We start from the raw sequence: 18028 nt of genomic DNA, 5'->3' as shown, positions 1-18028 counted from the left end.
ATCCCTGGTCAGGGACCTAAGATCCTGCATGCTGCATGGCCAAAAAGCAAACAAACAAAAACTCCGAGAAACAACAACAACAAAACTCCCTGACACCATACACAAAAATAAACTCAAAATGGATCAAAGACCTAAATGGAAGGCCAACACTATAAACTCTTAGAGGAAAACATAGGCAGAATGCTCTGACATAAATCACAGCAATATCTTTTTTTTTTTTAGCAATATCTTTTTTGATCCACCTCCTAGAGAAATGAAAAATGTTTAAAAAACAAAAACAAAAGCGAATGGGACCTAATCAAACGTAAAAGCTTCTGCACAAAAGAGGAAACCATAAACAAAACAAAAAACCCACAGAATGGGAGAAAATATCTGCAAACAAAGCAGCTGACAAGGCATTCATCTCCAAAACAGCTCCTGCAGCTCTACATCAAAACAGCGAACAGCTCAATCCAAAAAATGGGCAGAAGATCTAAACCGACGTTTCTCCAAATAAGACATACATTTGGCCAACAAATACATGAAAAGATGCTCCACGTCACTAATTATCAGACAAATGCAAATCAAAACTACAATGAGGGGGCTTCCCTGGTGGTGCGGTGGTTGAGAGTCCGCCTGCCGATGCAGGGGACGCGGGTTCATGCCCCGGTCCGGGAGGATCCCACATGCCGCGGAGCGGCTGGGCCCGTGAGCCATGGCCACTGACCCTGCGCGTCCGGAGCCTGTGCTCAGCAACGGGAGAGGCCACAGCAGTGAGAGGCCCGCGTACCGCAAAAAAAAAAAAAAGAAAAAGAAAAAAAAAAAGAAAGAAAGAACCCAGACAACAAAAGAGCACACATTGTTTGATCCCATTTATATAAAGTTCTGGGCAACGCACAGTAACCTAGAGTGATGGCAAGCAGCTCATTGGATGCCTGGGGCTGAGGGGTTGGAGGGGGTCGAGGAGACTCAGGAGGGCCTGGGGAACCCATCTGCCAAAACCTACTTAAAATCAACCCCGTGATCTGGCTTTTTCACAAATAGGTCTCTACAGTGAGAAATCTCACACGTGCCCAAGGAGACGTGGCCAATTTGCGGCATTCTTGGACAGAAGGTAAAGTTGGAAGTAAACCACTATCGATGAAAAATTAATCAGTTGATCTGAGAAAGAAATGGAAAATTTTATTTGAGCCAAATTAGAGGATTATAACCCAGAAAGAACATCTCAGAAAGCTCTGAGAAACTGTTCCCTGGTTAGACGTCAAGACACAGTTTATATAAGTTTTTTGAGACAGCACATCAAATGATGTATTATTGGCAGTTTACACAATCCAGGTCTAAGCGTCATCCTGGTGGGTCATGTGCCCCCTACAGGATGGAGGAGGAATGTTACCTTTTAGGGAGCTGTCTTGTTGATGCTGGGAGAATGTTGCTTTTTACGGTTGAGCAGGTATTTCTGCCTCTGGGGAGTTCCGGTCCGTGAGTAATGCAGATACTTGATTCATGGTGGGGGGAGAGGGGGCCAAAGGGCAGAGACTTTTTGTTTAAAAGTTTCTTGTCTTGCCATAAAATATGTTTTATTTCACAGCACGTAACCCAAGTTACTTCCAACGGGTGAGATATTCATGTACTGTGACAAGTAGAGGTTAAAATGAGAAAGAAACGGTGGATTTAAAATTGTATCAGACATCAGTAGCATGTAAGGTAGAGCACACCTGGTTAAAACACTTTAATGCCTTAGCATTTTTCAGGACGAGGAGGTGGATTTTGATTGATTCCGCACTTTGTTAAATATTCATGTCAAAATTGACCCTTAAAGGAGTGGAAATGCAGTGTGTCTGTGGTCGGGAGTCCTGACATGAAGCAGGGGAGGTGAGGCATGTGTAACAAAGGGACCTTTTACAAAGATGTGGGCGGGAAGGCCACCGGCTGGGGCCTGCGTGGCCTCAGGCCGATCTGGGCTGGGAACTGCTGAGCCTGCTGTTGACTGAAAAGAGCGCACAATGGAAAAGCTGAGAAGCATGTTTTCTCTGGCAGACAAAACCGAGGACTTGCGCCCGGAGGACAGCCTCTCAGATGGCTCTGAGGTTCTGCTCCAAAGAGGTCAGGGAGGGGCCGAGATACACGGCAGTTTCAGCAACAAAGATCAGGTAGTCGGAACATCAAAAGATTACTGTTCATTAAAGAAACCCAGACGTCTCAAGTGAAGGAATTTAGCGCTCTTCTATGTATGGGAAGATGCAGGAGTCCGGCTCACGAAAACTCCTTTGACCTGCACCTCGGCTACCTGGGGACCTGCACCTCGGCTACCTGGGGCTGTATCCTGTGCTTTCTTATCCTGAGTCTCCTCAGGACGCACCGTGGCAGGGTGTGGGTCGCTGCAACATCTGTTTACTGATGTGTGACGGGATACTCTTCACCCACACTGCTACGGCAGAACGGGTTTCTCTTTCCCCTGTTTCTAAGGGGTCTGTCTGCTGTTTACTAGCCTGGCTCTGCAAGGTCCCTGGGTGACCATGTAATACTACAGATTTTATTGTCAAAACAGCTGACCCCAGTCAGGGAGCACAGGGGTGCCCAGAAGCTCTGGAAACCCAGTGATTGTCACACTCGTGCTGCCAGCAGGCACCTCCTGGTCAGGCTGCTGGGCCCTCTCCAGTCTAGGAATGGACTGAGATGCAGCCAGACGGGGCCAGAGCCCCTGGCACATATGGGGGGTCCATCCTTCAGGGACTGAGGCAGTGCTGCCCCCTGGCATGAAGCTGAGCCTGTGGGTCCAGGTTGAGCCCTTTGGGGACCACGCACGCTGCTGGCAGAGGGCCTGGCATGAGGCAGGGGAGGCAAAAATTAACTTAAGACCTAAAACTATAAAACACTTAGAATAAATCATCGAATAAAAGAATGCATGACTCAGCGGCCATGGCTCACGGGCCCAGCCGCTCCGTGGCACGTGGGATCTTCCCGGATCGGGGCACGAACCCGTGTCCTCTGCATCGGCAGGCGGACTCTCAACCACTGTGCCACCAGGGAAGCCCAAGAATGCATGACTTTTGATTTGGCAGTGACTTCTTAGGTATGACACCAAAGGCACAGGCAACAAAAGAAGAAAAAAGACAAATAAGACGTTATGAAAATTTGAAAATTTTGTTTATCCAAAGACACTGTCCTCAGAGTAAAAAGGCAACCCGCAGAATGGGAGAAAACATTTGCAAATCATATACCTGATTATTATTCAGAATTTATAGAGAATTCCTAAAACTCAACAACTACAAAACAAACAACCCAATTCAATAATGGGCAAAGGACTTGAATAGACATTTCTCCAAAGAAGACATTCAAATGGCCACTAAGTGCACAAAAATGTGCTCAACACCACTAATCGTTAGGGAAATGCAAATCAAAACTACAGCGAGGGGGCTTCCCTGGTGGCGCAGTGGTTGAGAGTCTGCCTGCCGATGCAGGGGACGCGGGTTCATGCCCCGGTCCGGGAAGATCCCACATGCCGCGGAGCGGCTGGGCCCGTGAGCCATGGCTGCTGAGCCTGTGCGTCCGGAGCCTGTGCTCCGCAACGGGAGAGGCCAAAACAGTGAGAGGCCCGCGTACCGAAAAAAAAAAAAAAAAAAAAAAAAACTACAGCGAGATACCTCCTCACATCCGTCTGCACAGCTACTATGAGAAAACCAGAAAATAACAAGTGCTGGTGAGGGCGTGGAGTAATGGAACCCTTGTGCCCTGTTGGTGCGAATGTAAAATGGTACAACTGCTGCGGCAACAGTATGGAGGGTCCTCAAAAAGTTAAAAATATAATCACCACGTGATCCAGCAATTCCACTTCCGGGTGTATACACAAAACAATTGAAAGCAAGGACTCGAATAGATATTTGTACACCCATGTTCAACGCAGCATTATTCAGAATAGCTAAAACATGGGAGCAACTCAAGTGTCCATGGATGGATGTGTCAATAAGCAAACTGTGGTCTGTACATACGATGGGACATTATTCAGCCTTAAAGAGGAAGGCAGTTACGACACGTGCTACCACCATGGATGAAACTGGACGACAAACTGCTCAGTGAGGTCAGCCAGTCTCAAAAAGACAAGACTGCAGGATTCCACTCATATGAGGCACCTGGAGTCGTCAAAATTATAGAGACAGAAAGTAGAAGGGTGGTGCCAGGGCTGGGGGCAGGGGGACAGTTGTGGTTCCATGGGTACTGTTTCTGTTTACAAGATGAAGGGTTATGGTCACGAATGCACCTAATGCCACTGAACTGCACTCTTTAAGAAATGGCTCAGGTGATAATTTTTACGGCATGTGTATTCTACCTCAATAGCAAAAAAAGGAAAGAAGGGAATAATTGTGAAAAATTGGAAGCGACTTAAGTATCCAAGATTTGGAGAATTATTAAATTGAAAAAAAAAAAGAATCAAGCATTTATCCTGCTTTTGCTACACAGACAGGGACACTGGGTAACCAAACACTAGGAGACAGGAGTTTCTTTCTGCAGAGACGCTCCAGCCAGTGAGCACGGACGGGTAGCAGGTGGGAACGTCTGCATGGGACACAGTTGCCACCCTGAGACTCCTGACAGAAGGCCAGACCACGAGCAGACCTTCCAGAATCCCAGCTGCTTTCACCCGTGTCCCACCCTGACACATTTCAGAGCCGGGGGGTTCCCAGGGGGCACCACGGGGCCGTGAGTGCTGGACAAGGGCCCTGCAAAGAGGGGAGTGGGCTGACGGGTTGGGGTCTTGAGCGCCCACTCCCCCCCCCCCCCAGGGGCAGCCACACCCTGAGCGACCACAGCCAAGGTGAAAAGGAGGGCAGAGGCTGGGAAATGCGCCTCCCCCCACCATCCTGGGGAGGACAAGGGCTTCTCCGATGGCCTGACCTGAGGCCACTGGACAGAGACGGTGCAAACACGGGTTTGCCCTGACCCTCTCTGGGCCGGCGGCGCTTGCCACCCTCGGACAGCCTTCGCGGCCCGCCAGGGAACCAGGGCGTGGCGGGGTCTACATCTGGGTGCTCGTTTCACGCCCGCCGCCTGGTCCTCCTCGGTCCGACTCTTTCTTTCTTCACGATTGGTCCAGGCCAGGCAGCAGGAGCGGGGAGACTTACGGGCTCCCTGACCGCGAGAACACCCGCTCTAAGGAGGCACCGGCACCTTCCTGATTCAGAGGCGTGCCTCTCATTTCCACTGTAACGCATCTCAGTTACGGCTTCACGGCCTACAACAATTGGTGGCAAAAGTGGATATTTATTCTGAGAGTTCTCCAGCAGGTGGCAGCAAAGGGTCTGTTCGAACAAAAAGTCGTATTTTACTCCAGCTTCCTGTTTTTTAATCTTTCTCTTTCAGTTACCATCCTATATTACTTAAAATGTATATATATTGGGGCTTCCCTGGTGGAGCAGTGGTTGAGAGTCCACCTGCCGATGCAGGGGACGCGGGTTCGTGCCCCGGTCCGGGAGGATCCCACATGCCGCGGAGCGGCTGGGCCCGTGAGCCATGGCCGCTGAGCCTGCGCGTCCGGAGCCTGTGCTCCGCAACGGGAGAGGCCACAACAGTGAGAGGCCCGCGTACAGCAAAAAAAAAAAAAAAAAAAAAAAAAAAATATATATATATATATATATAGACATATAGTTTAACGTATACGGCAAAGTGTTTCAGTTATACAAATATATACAATTTACCCCAGCTTTCTGACAGAGAAAGGGAGTGTGGTGTTTGGTCTGGGAGGCTCCACACCAACTCCTGAGGAAGAAACAGTCCAGTCGCTGAAGGGGCTGATGCTCTGACGTCGTCCAGAACAACCCGTGCTTCTCAACACGCAGGGGCTCCTCAGCTAGAGAACTGACCAGCAAGCGTCTTCAAGGAAATCCCCCACTGGGAACATCAAACACGGGACGCTGGTCCTGAAACCTGTCCGCCGCACATACAGATTTCTAATCTCCAAAACAGCAGGCACAGGTAGGACGTTTTTGGAAACTTATTAAACATGTATTCTTCCAAAAGGTGACATTTAACAAAATGTAGAGCCTGGTTTTTTTTGGCGGTACGCGGGCCTCTCACTGTCGCGGCCTCTCCCGTTGCGGAGCACAGGCTCCGGACGCACAGGCTCAGCGGCCATGGCTCACGGGCCCAGCCGCTCCGCGGCATGTGGGATCCTCCCGGACCAGGGCACGAACCCGTGTCCCCTGCATCGGCAGGCGGACTCTCAACCACTGCGCCACCAGGGAAGTCCCAGAGCCTGGTTTCTTTATAATATATGACACTCAAAAGATTATGTATTTTGCTTTGATTTCCACCTCTTTTGGCATGAAAAAAATGAACTGATGAGTGAGGATGGGGACAAAGCATTTATCCACAATCCTAGTAAACGTGAAAATGTGATTTGCACATCAGTAATAATAGCGAGTGTGCAAAGTTTTTTTAGAGTTTGAAAAAGATAACCTATGCTATGGAATAGACATTATATGAAAAAAAAATTTAGGCCGTGTACTGTGATTGACTGATCACACACAGGCCTCTTCCCTTTAATGGCAAGAGAATATTCCCAAGAATTAGACATTCTCCACAAAAATAGCAGTTGGACATCTACGTGGGGAAAATTATAATGTAACTAAAAGCCACTCAGTACACATACAGATAAGTGAGTGTGAAGTGCTAAACACACTGCTTCCCAAACACGGCGATGAACACGGATGCTAGCAAGTCCATCTGCAGGGACGTGGCTTCTTTTAGCCCCGCCCCATCCCACCACCCACACAGACATTTGTTGACCCCGAGCTTCGTACAACACCCTCAGGTGGTCATGGCCATCTAGCCATCCTATCTGAGGTTTCATTCAAGATTTCCCCTGCACACTGTTCGATTAAAGCTCGTTTATTGATTTGGGGTGATGTGAAGATAAAATGTTCCTGTGTAAATATCGCTAGAAAGAGAACGGAGTGATACACATGTTCTAGGAAGTTCAGGTTTTAAACCCCAAGTTATCCAATGGCAGAAATGTTACCTTGTAGGTGATCTCTGGGCTGTGCCTGTAGTAGGTTCAGCTTTGGGCGAGGCGCTGTCTAGGGGTCAGAAGAGCATCCGAACAACTGCACACGTGAGATAAAGTCAATAGTTTTCACTTGGCAGAAATCATAGGAACCTGTCATAGCACGATGCCAGATCACCTACGAGGAAAGCAATCATCAGCGTCAAATTGTGGTACTCATTATTCAGAGTGGGGTCCCCAAGCCCCAGGCCGCGGACTGGTAGCGGGCATGCGAGTGACGCTTCATCTGCCGCTCCCCACCGCTCGCATTACCTCCTGAACCATCCTTCCCCCTCCATCCCCGCATCATGGAAAAACTGTCTTCCACAAAACTGGTCCCTCGTGCCGTAAAGTTGGGGACCGCTGATTTAGAGGATGAACTACAAAACTGAATGACTAAAATCATGACAGGTGGGATAAGTGTGATGGTTCTGAATGAGAGGCTGTGTGGTCACGAGTACTGTTCACCAGCGCTACTCCATCCAGTGCACAGGAGGACGGCATTGCCACCCCTCGTGGTCAGGGGGACCATATGACCAGTGCTGGCCGGTGGGGTATGAGAGGAAGTGGCACGTGGCCCCTTCACACCAGAGCATTTAGCTGCCAGTATAAGACCTTCCCAAGTTCTCACTCCTTAAGCCAGGAGGACCAGCGATATTCCAGATTATGGTAATTTCATCAGCCTGGATCCTGAAGTGAAGGTGGCAGAGCGGAGCCTCAGCCAGCCCCTGACATGCAACATGAGTGAGGGTAAGCTTTCAGAAAGGAAAGACGAAGCAACGCAAGTATCCACCAACAGATGAGAGCATGAAGCACATTGGGTAAACACACACAATGGAATACGGGGCAGCCTTTAAAAAGAACGAAATCCTGGTGTCTGATACAGCCCGAATGAAGTTTAAAGCCACTACGCTATGTAAAGTAAGCTGGACACAAGAGGACGAACACGGCACGATGCCACTTATATGCGGTCCCCAGAGTGGTTATTCATAGAACAGTGGTAACCAGAGCTCCAAGGACGGCAGCAGCTCTGGCTGACCAGGGACAGCCCAAGGGCCTCGGGAGCAGGACGGGCATCGAGGCTTGCCCCCTGGGAGGGTTCCTGGAAGATCTGAGCTGGAGGCCACCACAGGGGGCTACAGCCACAGCGAGAGGAGCCGGAGGGATGAGGACCAGTGGGCACGGCTGGGGCAGGGACGGCACAGGCAGGCGTGCTACCCACCCCTGGGCACAGAGAGACCCAGGCCTGGGCAGCCTCACACCTCCTTCCCACAGCGAGGAGCTGGCCCACACCTGGGTTTCGTGGCCTGGCAGCAGTGCTGCCTGCAGTGACCCGACCCCACGGAGAAGAGGCTCCGGGCTGCACTCCCGGCCACGAGCCACAGCCAGCTCGGCACGTTGCCCAGCGGGACCTCATGGACGGTGTCCTGGCGTTTGGTGAGCAGAGACGGGGCGAAGGCAGCTGGCCTGACATGCCTTGGGCGGGGGGGGCTAGGGGCCCAGGCTGGAGCTCACTACTCTATCAGGTCAGGCCTCTCCAGCGGCCAGCAGCAGCCACATAGCATAGCCAGGGTGGGGTACGCAGACAGCGACAAGGACACAGGCGGCCAAAGGTCGGCCCAGGGTCCAGGAAGCCTTGGTGAGCAGGTGTGAGCGTGGGCCTGGGGGTGGGAGTGAGGACAGAGCCACGGGAGCCAACACTGGCACCCTCTACCCTGGAAGCCCGGCCCCCCAGCCCCTGTGCCTGCGCAGGTGTCTCAAGGTGCTCTCATGGTACATGTCGGAGGTGGCTGGGTGGCCCTGGATGAGTATCTGGTCGAGAACGACCCGGAAAGAAGTGAGGCCTGGGGAAGGGGAAAGACTGAGTCCTCAGGGCTGGGAATGAGGACAGAGGAGGACAGGCCTTGGGTCCTGACCCTGGGGGGCAAGGGGCACCTGCTCCACCCCATCCATCTGGGATCTCTGGGCAGCAAAGGGGAGGGCCAGCCAGAAGATCCACGTGTGGCTCCTGTCCTGGGCTGTGGCCCCAGCCTGCCAGGCTCTGGCCCTTCTTCCTCAGCTGCTCCAGGAGTCCCCGGCCCCGGAAGGTGGGCGCTGGGACTGGCGTCTGAGAAGGGGCCCAGGTCCTCCTGCTGGACAGAACGCCTGCTCCGATCCCAGGTGGAGGTGCTGAACCCATGGGGCAAGGCCTGGTCATCCCTTCCAGACAGACTGGAAGCCTGCTGGGGACAGAGACCCCATCTCTTCCACGGTCAAGGCAGGGAAGCCACTCGGTCATGGAGGCAGCCTCTGAGGACAGTCTGGCCCGGCAGCCCCAGGACGAAGCAGCAGCGCAAGCCGCCGGCCCCGAGGCGGGAGCGAGGCCTGGACGACGAAGGGCACTGGACAAGAGGGGCCCCTGGGTCGAGGTCAACGCCTGCACCAGCGGCCCCACGGGCCCCCTCGGGCGATAAAATCACGTTTGCAAAGCGAAACTCTGCGCGCGGCGGGCGGGGCCGCATTTACCTTGCAAACTCCGTTCAGAGGCCGCCAGGGCGGCGCGGGGCGCACCCTGCTCCCTGCGGCCGCCCGCGTTCCTTCGCGGTGACTCTGGGGGAGCTGACGAAAGGGGCTGGGTAGGAGCGAGAGGACCCTGCTCCTCGGCAGCCGCCCTCCTCCCCGCCTAGGGGTGTTCACAGACCGTGGCGGCCGAGGGGAGCGCGCGGGGGCGTCGACCCAGCCCCGCGTGGGCTTCCCGGTCCCGCGCCCCTCCCGGCTTCAGGGCGCCCGCACCCATCGAAAGCACCACGTGCCGCCCCGGGGAGGGGCCTGAGCGGGTTTAAACCGGGAGGCGCCGGTCGCAGGCACAGCAGCGTACGGAGGGACTGCGTACGGAGTGCTGCGGGCACTGTCCGGGCAGGTGGGACAGCCAGGCCGGCCCGGGCGGGGCGGCCGCCGAGCGAAGCCGAGACACCTATGGGGGGGGCTCTCGGCCCGGGGCCTGCAGAGGCTGGGGCGGGCGCGACGCGCCCGGAGGTGGCCCGGGGTTCTGGGCTCCGCTCCGGGCAAGCGGGGCTCTGAGGCCCGGTTCCCTCCCAACTAGCCCTGGTGCGCGGGAGTCCTGGCAGTCGCCTCCGAGCCTGGTTCCCTGCACGGGCGTGGGAGACGTAGCAGGGGTCTCGCCTGCCCAGGGGTTTCCGGGCAGGACTGGTGCGGGCCAGTCCTGGGTGGGGCCGTGCAGGTCTGATTCCTTCCTGCCCCGCCCCCTGCCTTGCAGCTGGAGCCGGTCCGAGCGGCCAGGGCGCGAGGCAATTAGGCTGACAAATTGAGAGGGTGGGATGGCTCCTGGCCCGTTGCTGGGTGAGGCAGGCCAGTGCTTACCGATGGAGGGAGCTACTTGCCGTCGGGGGTGGATGGGCACCAGGGACCCCTGCGTGGGGCCATCTCGAGACCCTTGGGAGGTAGAGGCGGGAGGGGCTCTGCCATGGGTTCCAGCCTCCGTGACTCTGCTCTATCCCTGACCCGCCCATCGTGCCGAGTTTCCGCATGGCCACTGATCTCTGCAGTCTGCACCCAGTGCAGGTGGGTGGGATCTTTCTGACGCTGCTCAAAGTGGGCCAAAGGCCAACCAAGGTCACCTTCTCCATGTGTGAGCCTGAGGCAGCCTGGCCATCCGGCTCTGTTGTGATTTGGCTTAGATGGACAGCCAGAGAGGCCCCTCCGCAACCCCCAGCCCAGCCTGGCGTGTGCGGCCTGCCCTTCAGGGTACTGGTAGGTGACGCCCCCTCCCAGGGATGTGGACCCACCCTCCTCAGGAATTGCCCTCCCACCTCTTGTCCCCTTGGGCCACCTGAAGTGGGGCTGCTCCCAGGAAGCCACAGGAGGGGCCTCCTCTCAGAGTCCCTTTCCAGTCCTGGGAAATCCGTTCGGCCCCTCCCCCAGCCACGAGGCCACCCTCCCCTCTAGCCACGTGCCGTTGCCACTTCTGCTGGTAACCGCCTCTCTGGGACACCTGTCTTTTGGCTTCTGTGCGATTGGGCTCTTCTGTGTCTCCCAGCCTTGAAACTGCTTTGTCTCCCACTCCCCAGGCCCTGGACACCCCTCACATGCCCTGGTCTCTCTCCCGAGCTCCAGACCTCTCTGTCCAGCTGCCTCCCCAAGGTCCCCACTTCAGACTCAAGGCACCCACTCCCAGGCCCCTCTTCACATCCTGCCTGGTCAGGGACCAGGGAGGCTCGTACCAGGCCCAAGGTCGCTGCTGACCAAACGGACCATGGCCCAGCCACGGTTACCCAGCTGCGTCGGGCAGAGCCGCAGGCACAGGGCCTCTCCCAGCCCCTCAGGCCCTCCCCTGACAATGGCCCTCAGGGCCCCAGCACCCTCCCTCCCACGAATCCCTGCTGTTCAGGAAACTTGAGCTTCCCGCTCAGGAGTCTGTCCTGCTCCTCTGGTTTTCCTTGCTGGGGTCCCGGCGGGACAACACAGCCTGCAGGCCCCCCCCACCCCACTGGCTGCTCCTGACCCCATGGCCCAGAAAGCCCTCCCGCCTTTGCTGGGTAGCGAAGTACCTTTTTTCTTTCCCACCCTGGTCCCCTGCCCGACTTCAGGTGGTCAGCTCACTGCTCCAGCCACCCCGGGGGCCCTGTTACCTGAGGCTTCCTCTGCTTACACACCCTCTGAAGGCCATCCTGGAACGAGGCACACCATACAAAGGAAGCAGGCTGGTCACTGGGCAGGTGGGCAGCACAGCATGCGTCCAGGTCAGCTCGCGGAAGCAGAGTCTGACACGGTTTCAGGGAGTGGCCTCGGGAAGGCTCCTGGGGAAGGAGGGGAGGAAGCAGATGGCAGGGAGACAAGCTGGCTGGTGGTGCAGAGTCTCAGCCACCCTAGAAGGAGGTCAGGGCGGCCTCAGCCACCCCTAGAAGGAGGTCAGGGCAGCCTTGCGTCCACCACGGTCACACCGAGCCCTGGAACCCCGCTCAGGCGTCCAGCTGGTCACTCGAACAAAGCCTTTTGTGTTCTTTCCCAAGGCCTGGATCTTTTTTTTTTTTTTTGCGGTACGAGGGCCTCTCACTGTTGCGGCCTCTCCTGTTGGGGAGCACAGGCTCCGGACGCGCAGGCTCAGCGGCCATGGCTCACGGGCCCAGCCGCTCCGCGGCATGTGGGATCTTCCCGGACCGGGGCACGAACCCGTGTCCCCTGCATCGGCAGGCGGACTGTCAACCACTGCGCCACCAGGGAAGCCCAAGGCCTGGATCTTAACCACGCTCCTCTCTCCCCACCCCATGTCCTCTTCGCACCTTCTCAAAGGCATGATGGTGTGCCCTGCGTGCCCACACTGCATGGCCTGCTCGCTTCGGGAGAGCTGAACAAGTGCCGTGCCTCCTGGAACCTGGCGGGGGGGGGGCGGGGGTGGGGGCGGGGCGGGTGAGCGTCAAGCCACCGCCTCCACGTCTGCCCGGGCCTGGCACGCACTCCGAGACCCAGCAGCAGACCGGCTGCAGGCGCCACCGGGGCTCTGGGCCCAACATCCGGGCAGGGAAAGGGGGCAACAGGATTTTGCCCAGGGGTCTCAGCAGACACAGAGGAGCACCTCTTGGGCCCAGCTATGGGGAGAGCGGGGCCGTGGGGGGATTTAGGGTTCAGGCTCTGCAGAGCGGGTGACGGAGAGCTGCTCACAGCCAGCACTTCTGGGGGCACCATGGAACTTGAGGCCCCTTGCGAGACCGCTGGGCATAGGTGTCCAGGAGGCAGCTGGACACGCGGTTCCGCGACCCCAGGACAGGCTGGGCTCCAGCTGCGGTCAGGGGAGCTCTCCGGCTGAATGGGGAAATGTCACCAGGGAGGAGGGTCCCCCATGCCCCGTGCCCCAGAGGTCGGGAGGTCAAATCGAAAATGCGTTTGTGGGGTTTGGCAGTTTGGAGTCCGAGGTTACCTCAGCAAGAGCTGCGGAGCGGGGGCGAGGGCGCGTGGGGCTGAGCCTTCTCCCGAGACCCCGTGTGAGGCTTTGGGGAGCTGCGGGAGGCGAGGACAGTGTGGACCAGGACCGGGGACTGCAGGTGTGGTTCTGTGGAAGCAGGACGTGGACTGGCTCCTGGGGCCGGGAGGGAACAATTACCGCAGCCCGGGAGGCTTCAAACAACAGCACCTTATTCTTCCACAGTTGAGGGGCCAGGATCTGGAATCAGTGCTTCTGGCGTTTGGTGGCAATGCTGGGTTTGGGGCCTGAAGCTGCTCGCCTCCAGTCTGCTTCTGTGGGCTGGGCATCGTCCCCGTCTGTCTTCCTGTGAGGACACAGTCGTGTTGGAATAAGGACCTCTCTACACCAGTGTGACCTCACCTTAACCTTAACTTAATTACATCTGCAAAGACCCTATTTCCAGAGGCCATGGCCCGGAGGACATGGGGCCAGGGTGGGCAGGGGGGGACACAGCCGGGCTGAGGTGAGAGACTTGGGACAGAGGGCAGGAACCTGGCTGAAGCCCGGTGGGGAGCCAGGAGGGAGCAGAGGCCAGGGCAGCAGTGGGTTTAGGTGGGGAAGGATTTGGAGGGGTCACTGGGAAGGGGGAGGGAGAAGCACACGAATACATGGAGACCACCCGAGGGCAGGGCAGGGACTGGTCATCGCTGGGTATTGAGGCCAACGGCGGGTGGAGGCCGAGCCTCTGCACCAGGACCCTGGGGGGAGGGTGACGAGGGTGCGGGGTTGAGATGGAGGCCAGAGGATGGCCTATAGGAGAAAACAGAGCCCGCACCCCCCAAGGCTACCGTGGGGTCCCTGTGCTCACACGGTCCCCTCCTGGGAGCCGCAGGGCAAGGGGAGGGACCGAAGCTGGATGTGACACCCCTCCCTCAGGAGGGCCGGCTGCCCTGGAGGTGGGTCCAGAGAGCAGGGTTGACCTCCTGACCGTGTCTGCCCTCCCACCCACCTGGGCTGTCTCGGGTCCCTCACAGCCTTTCCATCCCCACAGGGAGCAGACGGTGGCCCCTGGCTGAGCAAGTTCTGTGCGATGAACAGCCACGTCTCTCCTCTCAACCTCCTGGTCACCAATGGCGCTGAGACGGCTGTCGTCCCTGAGACCGTGAAGGCCGTGCTGGGCGCCGGCACCCCATCCGGGCCCCAGGCCAGGAGCCTCGCCGGCGCGTACGTGGAGGCCTCGGGCCAGGCCCAGCGTCTCTACGCTGTCATGAAGCAGGGTCTCCTGCCCTTTGGGCTCGAGCTGGCTCTGCTGGAGGCCCAGGCGGCCCCGGGCAGGGCCAGCTGCTCCTCGTGTCTGAGGCCCTGCAGCAGGGCCTGGTGGGCCTGGAGCGGAAGGAGAAGCCGCTGGCCACCGAGCACGCGGTCACTGGGTACCCTGACCCTCTGGGGGTGGGAAGCTGGCCCTCTTCCAGGCCATAGGGAAGGAGGTTGTGGACAGGGCACTGGGGTGGAGCTGGCTGGAGGCCCAGGAGGCCACGGGGGGCCTGGTGGACCCCATCCAGGGCATGCGCGTGGCCCCTGAGCTGGCCTGCCAGCAAAGCCTCCTGGACCAGGAGACGTGGTGTGGGCTGTTGGAGCTTGGGCCCAGCTCAAGAGCCCCAGGCTTCCTGGACCCCGACACGCCGGAGGGGCTGCCGTACCGGGAGCTGGTAGGCAGGTGTGTGCAGGCCCCCAGCACGGGGCTGGGCCTGCTGCTCCTCAAGATCACTTTCCGTACGCTGAGTGGGGCACCGAGCTTGGCCAGGCCGCTGGAGGTGGGGGTCCTGGACGTGGAGACGGCCTGGCTGGCGGTGCCGGATGTGGGTGCACGCACCGAGGTGCAGCGCCACCCGCAGGGCACCGGCGGTGTGGCAGGGCTCGTCCTGCTGCCTGCAGGGCACAAGAGCTTCCAGGCCTCGGGCCGAGCACCTGCTCCCCACGGGCGCCACGCTTCCGGTCCGGGAGGCTCAGGACGCCACCCGCATGCTGGTGGACCCAGCCACCGGCCGGCAGCTGTGGCCAGATGAGGCGGTCAGGGCAGGCCTGTTTGGACCAGAGCTCCACAGGCAGCTCCTGGCAGCAGAGCAGGTGGTGACGGGGTATCGTGGCCCCTTCAGTGGCATCCGAATGCCCCTATTCCAGGCCATGACGAAGGAGCTGGTGGACAGGCCTCCGCTGCTGAGGCTCTTGGTTGCCCAGCTGGCTACAGGCAGGCGAGTGTGTCCTGCCCGCAGGCTCCGGCTGCCCTTGGAGGCCACCCTGCACTTCGGCTGCCTGGACAAAGAGCTCAGCAGCATCTCTCGCAGGCGGCTGGCTTCTCGGACCCCGGCATGCAGGAGAGCCTCAGCTGTGGGCAGCTGCTGGCCCACTGTGTCACCGACCCAGAGACGGGGCTGGCCTTCCTGCCCATCTCAGTGGGGAGTCCTGGAGCGGAGCCACAGGGGCCCCCGTTCACTGAGCACAGCACCTGGCAGACCTTGAGAGCTGCCGTGGCCACCGTCTCCATGGGCAAGTTCCAGGGCCGGCCCATGTCGCTCTCCGAGGCAGTCCCCGTGGAGCAGAGGGTGACGCTGACCCAGCAGCACAAGGACGGGACCCTCTTGGTGGAGGAGCTGGTGGCTGCGCTGAGGGCCACCCACGAGCAGGCTGCAGCCACTGCCAGGACCACCTTGGCTGGGTGAGGATGCCCGTGACTCCAGGAGAGCTTCTGAGAGTGGAGATCATCAACCAGGGCATGTACGAGCAGCTGGAACGAGGCCGGACCATGGGCAGCTTGGCCTCGTGCAGAGGTACTTGCGAGGCACCGGCTGCATCGCCGGCTTGCTGTGCCCGGCTCCCAGGAGCCCCTCGGCATCCACGAGACTTGTAGGAAGGGGCTTCTCAGGCCCGGCACAGCCCTCACCCTCCTGGAGACGTGAGCAGCCAGTGGCTTCATCATCAAAAGAAAACAAGGGGTATTCGGTGGAGGAGGCACTGAGGGCTGGCATCATGGGCCCGACGTGTTCGCGAGGCTGCTGTCGGCTGAGCGCGCCGTCACCGGCTACACCGACCCCTACACCGGGGAGCAGATCTCCCTCTTCCAGGCCATGAAGAAGGACCTCATCGTCCGGAGCACGGCATCCGCCTGCTGGAGGCCCAGATCGCCACGAGCAGCGTCATCGACCCCGTGCATAGCCGCCGCCTGCCCGTGGACGTGGCCTACTGGCGCGGCTACTTCGACGAGGGGATGAACCGCATCCTGGAGGACCCCAGCGACGACACCAAGGGCTTCTTCGACCGCAACACACACGAGAACTTCACCTACGTGCAGCTGCTCCAGAGGGCTACTCCTGACCCAGAAACAGGCCTCTTGTTTCTTCTCTGTCTGGAAAGTGAGTGGGTATTCTTTCTAATTGGTTGTTTTTTTCAACCCTGAAAAATATATGACAACATTTTAAAACATTTCTTAGCGTGCCAGTATCTGTGTGCAATGTGTTCAGCTTACGTGCGCAGCGACATTCTACTCTCTTCCGTCCTGTGCCAGTATCTGTGTGCAATGTGTTCAGCTTACGTGCGCAGCGACATTCTACTCTCTTCCGTCCTTTTTTGCTTATGGTTCCTCATTGCATTAAAGGAAAGACATTGTCCTGTATGATTTTTTTCTCTTCACCCTTGGTGTTATCAGGTGTGAATTTTCAATTAGAATTTCACAAGTGGCCATTTCTGATAGACCCTGATGCAGTTAGAGTGAAGGACTTTCCTTTGTTTCCGTGGCCTGTCACACTGAAGTGTATGCATCAATTTGTTATATTCCCATTTTAATTAAATCCGTTCCTTTCAGTTATCGATTTTTCTCCTGTTCGTCGAGTAAACCATTCCCCATCAATTTCTCGCAGTAATAAGTGCCTTTGGGTCTCAATTTGGGGTCGACCTGCTATTATTTTCCATCCTATGGCTGTGCTTTGAGGGGGCAGGGGCTGGTTCTGTCCCCTGGTGCAGCTCTCCCAGTTGGTATGACCCCCTTGGTTTGCGTCACCAGCTTTGTTCTGGAGGTATGGCCTTTACAACAACGTACAAAGAATTGTTAGTATATCAGCAAAGCTTTTTTCTTTGAGTTCAGTTTTTTGAAGGTTCATCCACAGAACTCTATCCTTATTGTAGATATGAGGTTAATCACAGGAGAGAAGCACTGACAACCTACGGTGGCATACAGTCATATCCAGAATGGTCTCTGCTTACACTGCAGTTCAGGTGTCAGACTCGGATGAGCCTGGAACTTCAGACACTCATTGCACAGTGTCTGGTTGGGGCAGGTGACAGAGGACCAAGTCTTGCTGGTCCCTCCTTTGCGACACAGCGCGTTCTGAGCAGTGTGAGTGATGGTTTCACAGGATCACCTGAGGGGGGTGGAGTGGGGAGTGCGGGGGCTATGCTGGTCCACCAGGATGATGGCGGTGGAGTTATGTCTATGCAGAAGGTTGGGAGGAAGAGAGGTGTGCAGGGGACTCTGAGAGACCAACAGGCTGAAGGCCTTTGAGCCCGGGGTGGGGGGGTCAGGGTTGTGGCTTACGTCTGGGAGAAGGCACACGCGTGTCCACTACTTCTCTCTCCAGAAGGACATAGTGAGGGAGGGGAGGACTCAGCAGGTGTGAGCGGGAGACTATTGAAAGGTAGTGGGGGTTTGGGATAAAGGGGGTTTTAGACAAGAATTCTAAAGCACATCCCCTGTTGACATGGCCTCTGGGGTCAGGGCTCCCTTCTGATGGCTCCACTGTTCCAGAAAAGCCATCAGCAGAAAGCGGAGAGAGGGCCATCTGGGAATGTGGGAAGGTGGGTGTGGACATGAAAGGGAAACACCGAATTGCAGGCCAGTGGGAGGTCTGTGGTCACTAATTAAAGTCCACCTGCTTGCGTAGTTTTGTCTCCTTCGGGGACCCTCCCACGTGTTCCTTAGGGGATGGGGGACGTGCCGGGAGAGCTGGCCTCCCCGTCGCGCATTCCTGCCCTTCCCCCAGACCCTCGCGGTGATCCCCGGGCTGAGCGGGCTGCGCCCGGCCCGCTCCACGCTGGGTTCACCCCAAGGTGGGCGCCCG

The 18028-nt window shown here is 57.3% G+C and overlaps 1 protein-coding gene and 1 pseudogene across 1 annotated transcript; both read left to right on the top strand.

Annotated features, from left to right (window-relative positions):
* Positions 1-9798: 9798 nt before the first annotated feature.
* Positions 9799-16397, top strand: LOC125961743 (epiplakin-like). The gene is made up of 2 exons (XM_049700569.1): positions 9799-9917; positions 13969-16397. The coding sequence occupies exon 2, from the start codon at positions 14775-14777 to the stop codon at positions 15435-15437; it is 663 nt and encodes a 220-aa protein (XP_049556526.1). The 5' UTR covers positions 9799-9917; positions 13969-14774; the 3' UTR covers positions 15438-16397.
* On the top strand, positions 15461-16397 carry LOC125961715 (epiplakin-like; annotated as a pseudogene).
* Positions 16398-18028: the final 1631 nt, after the last annotated feature.

This window comes from Orcinus orca, chromosome 17, assembly GCF_937001465.1.
Source record: "Orcinus orca chromosome 17, mOrcOrc1.1, whole genome shotgun sequence".
NCBI classification, from domain to species: Eukaryota; Metazoa; Chordata; class Mammalia; order Artiodactyla; family Delphinidae; genus Orcinus; species Orcinus orca.
Note: the sequence above shows the minus strand (reverse complement) of the source record. Positions and strands in the feature narration are given on the sequence as shown.

Excerpts from the sequence above, each read along its gene's own strand:
- LOC125961743 (XM_049700569.1), top strand. The coding sequence starts at position 14,775 with ATGTGGGTGCACGCACCGAGGTGCAGCGCCACCCGCAGGGCACCGGCG.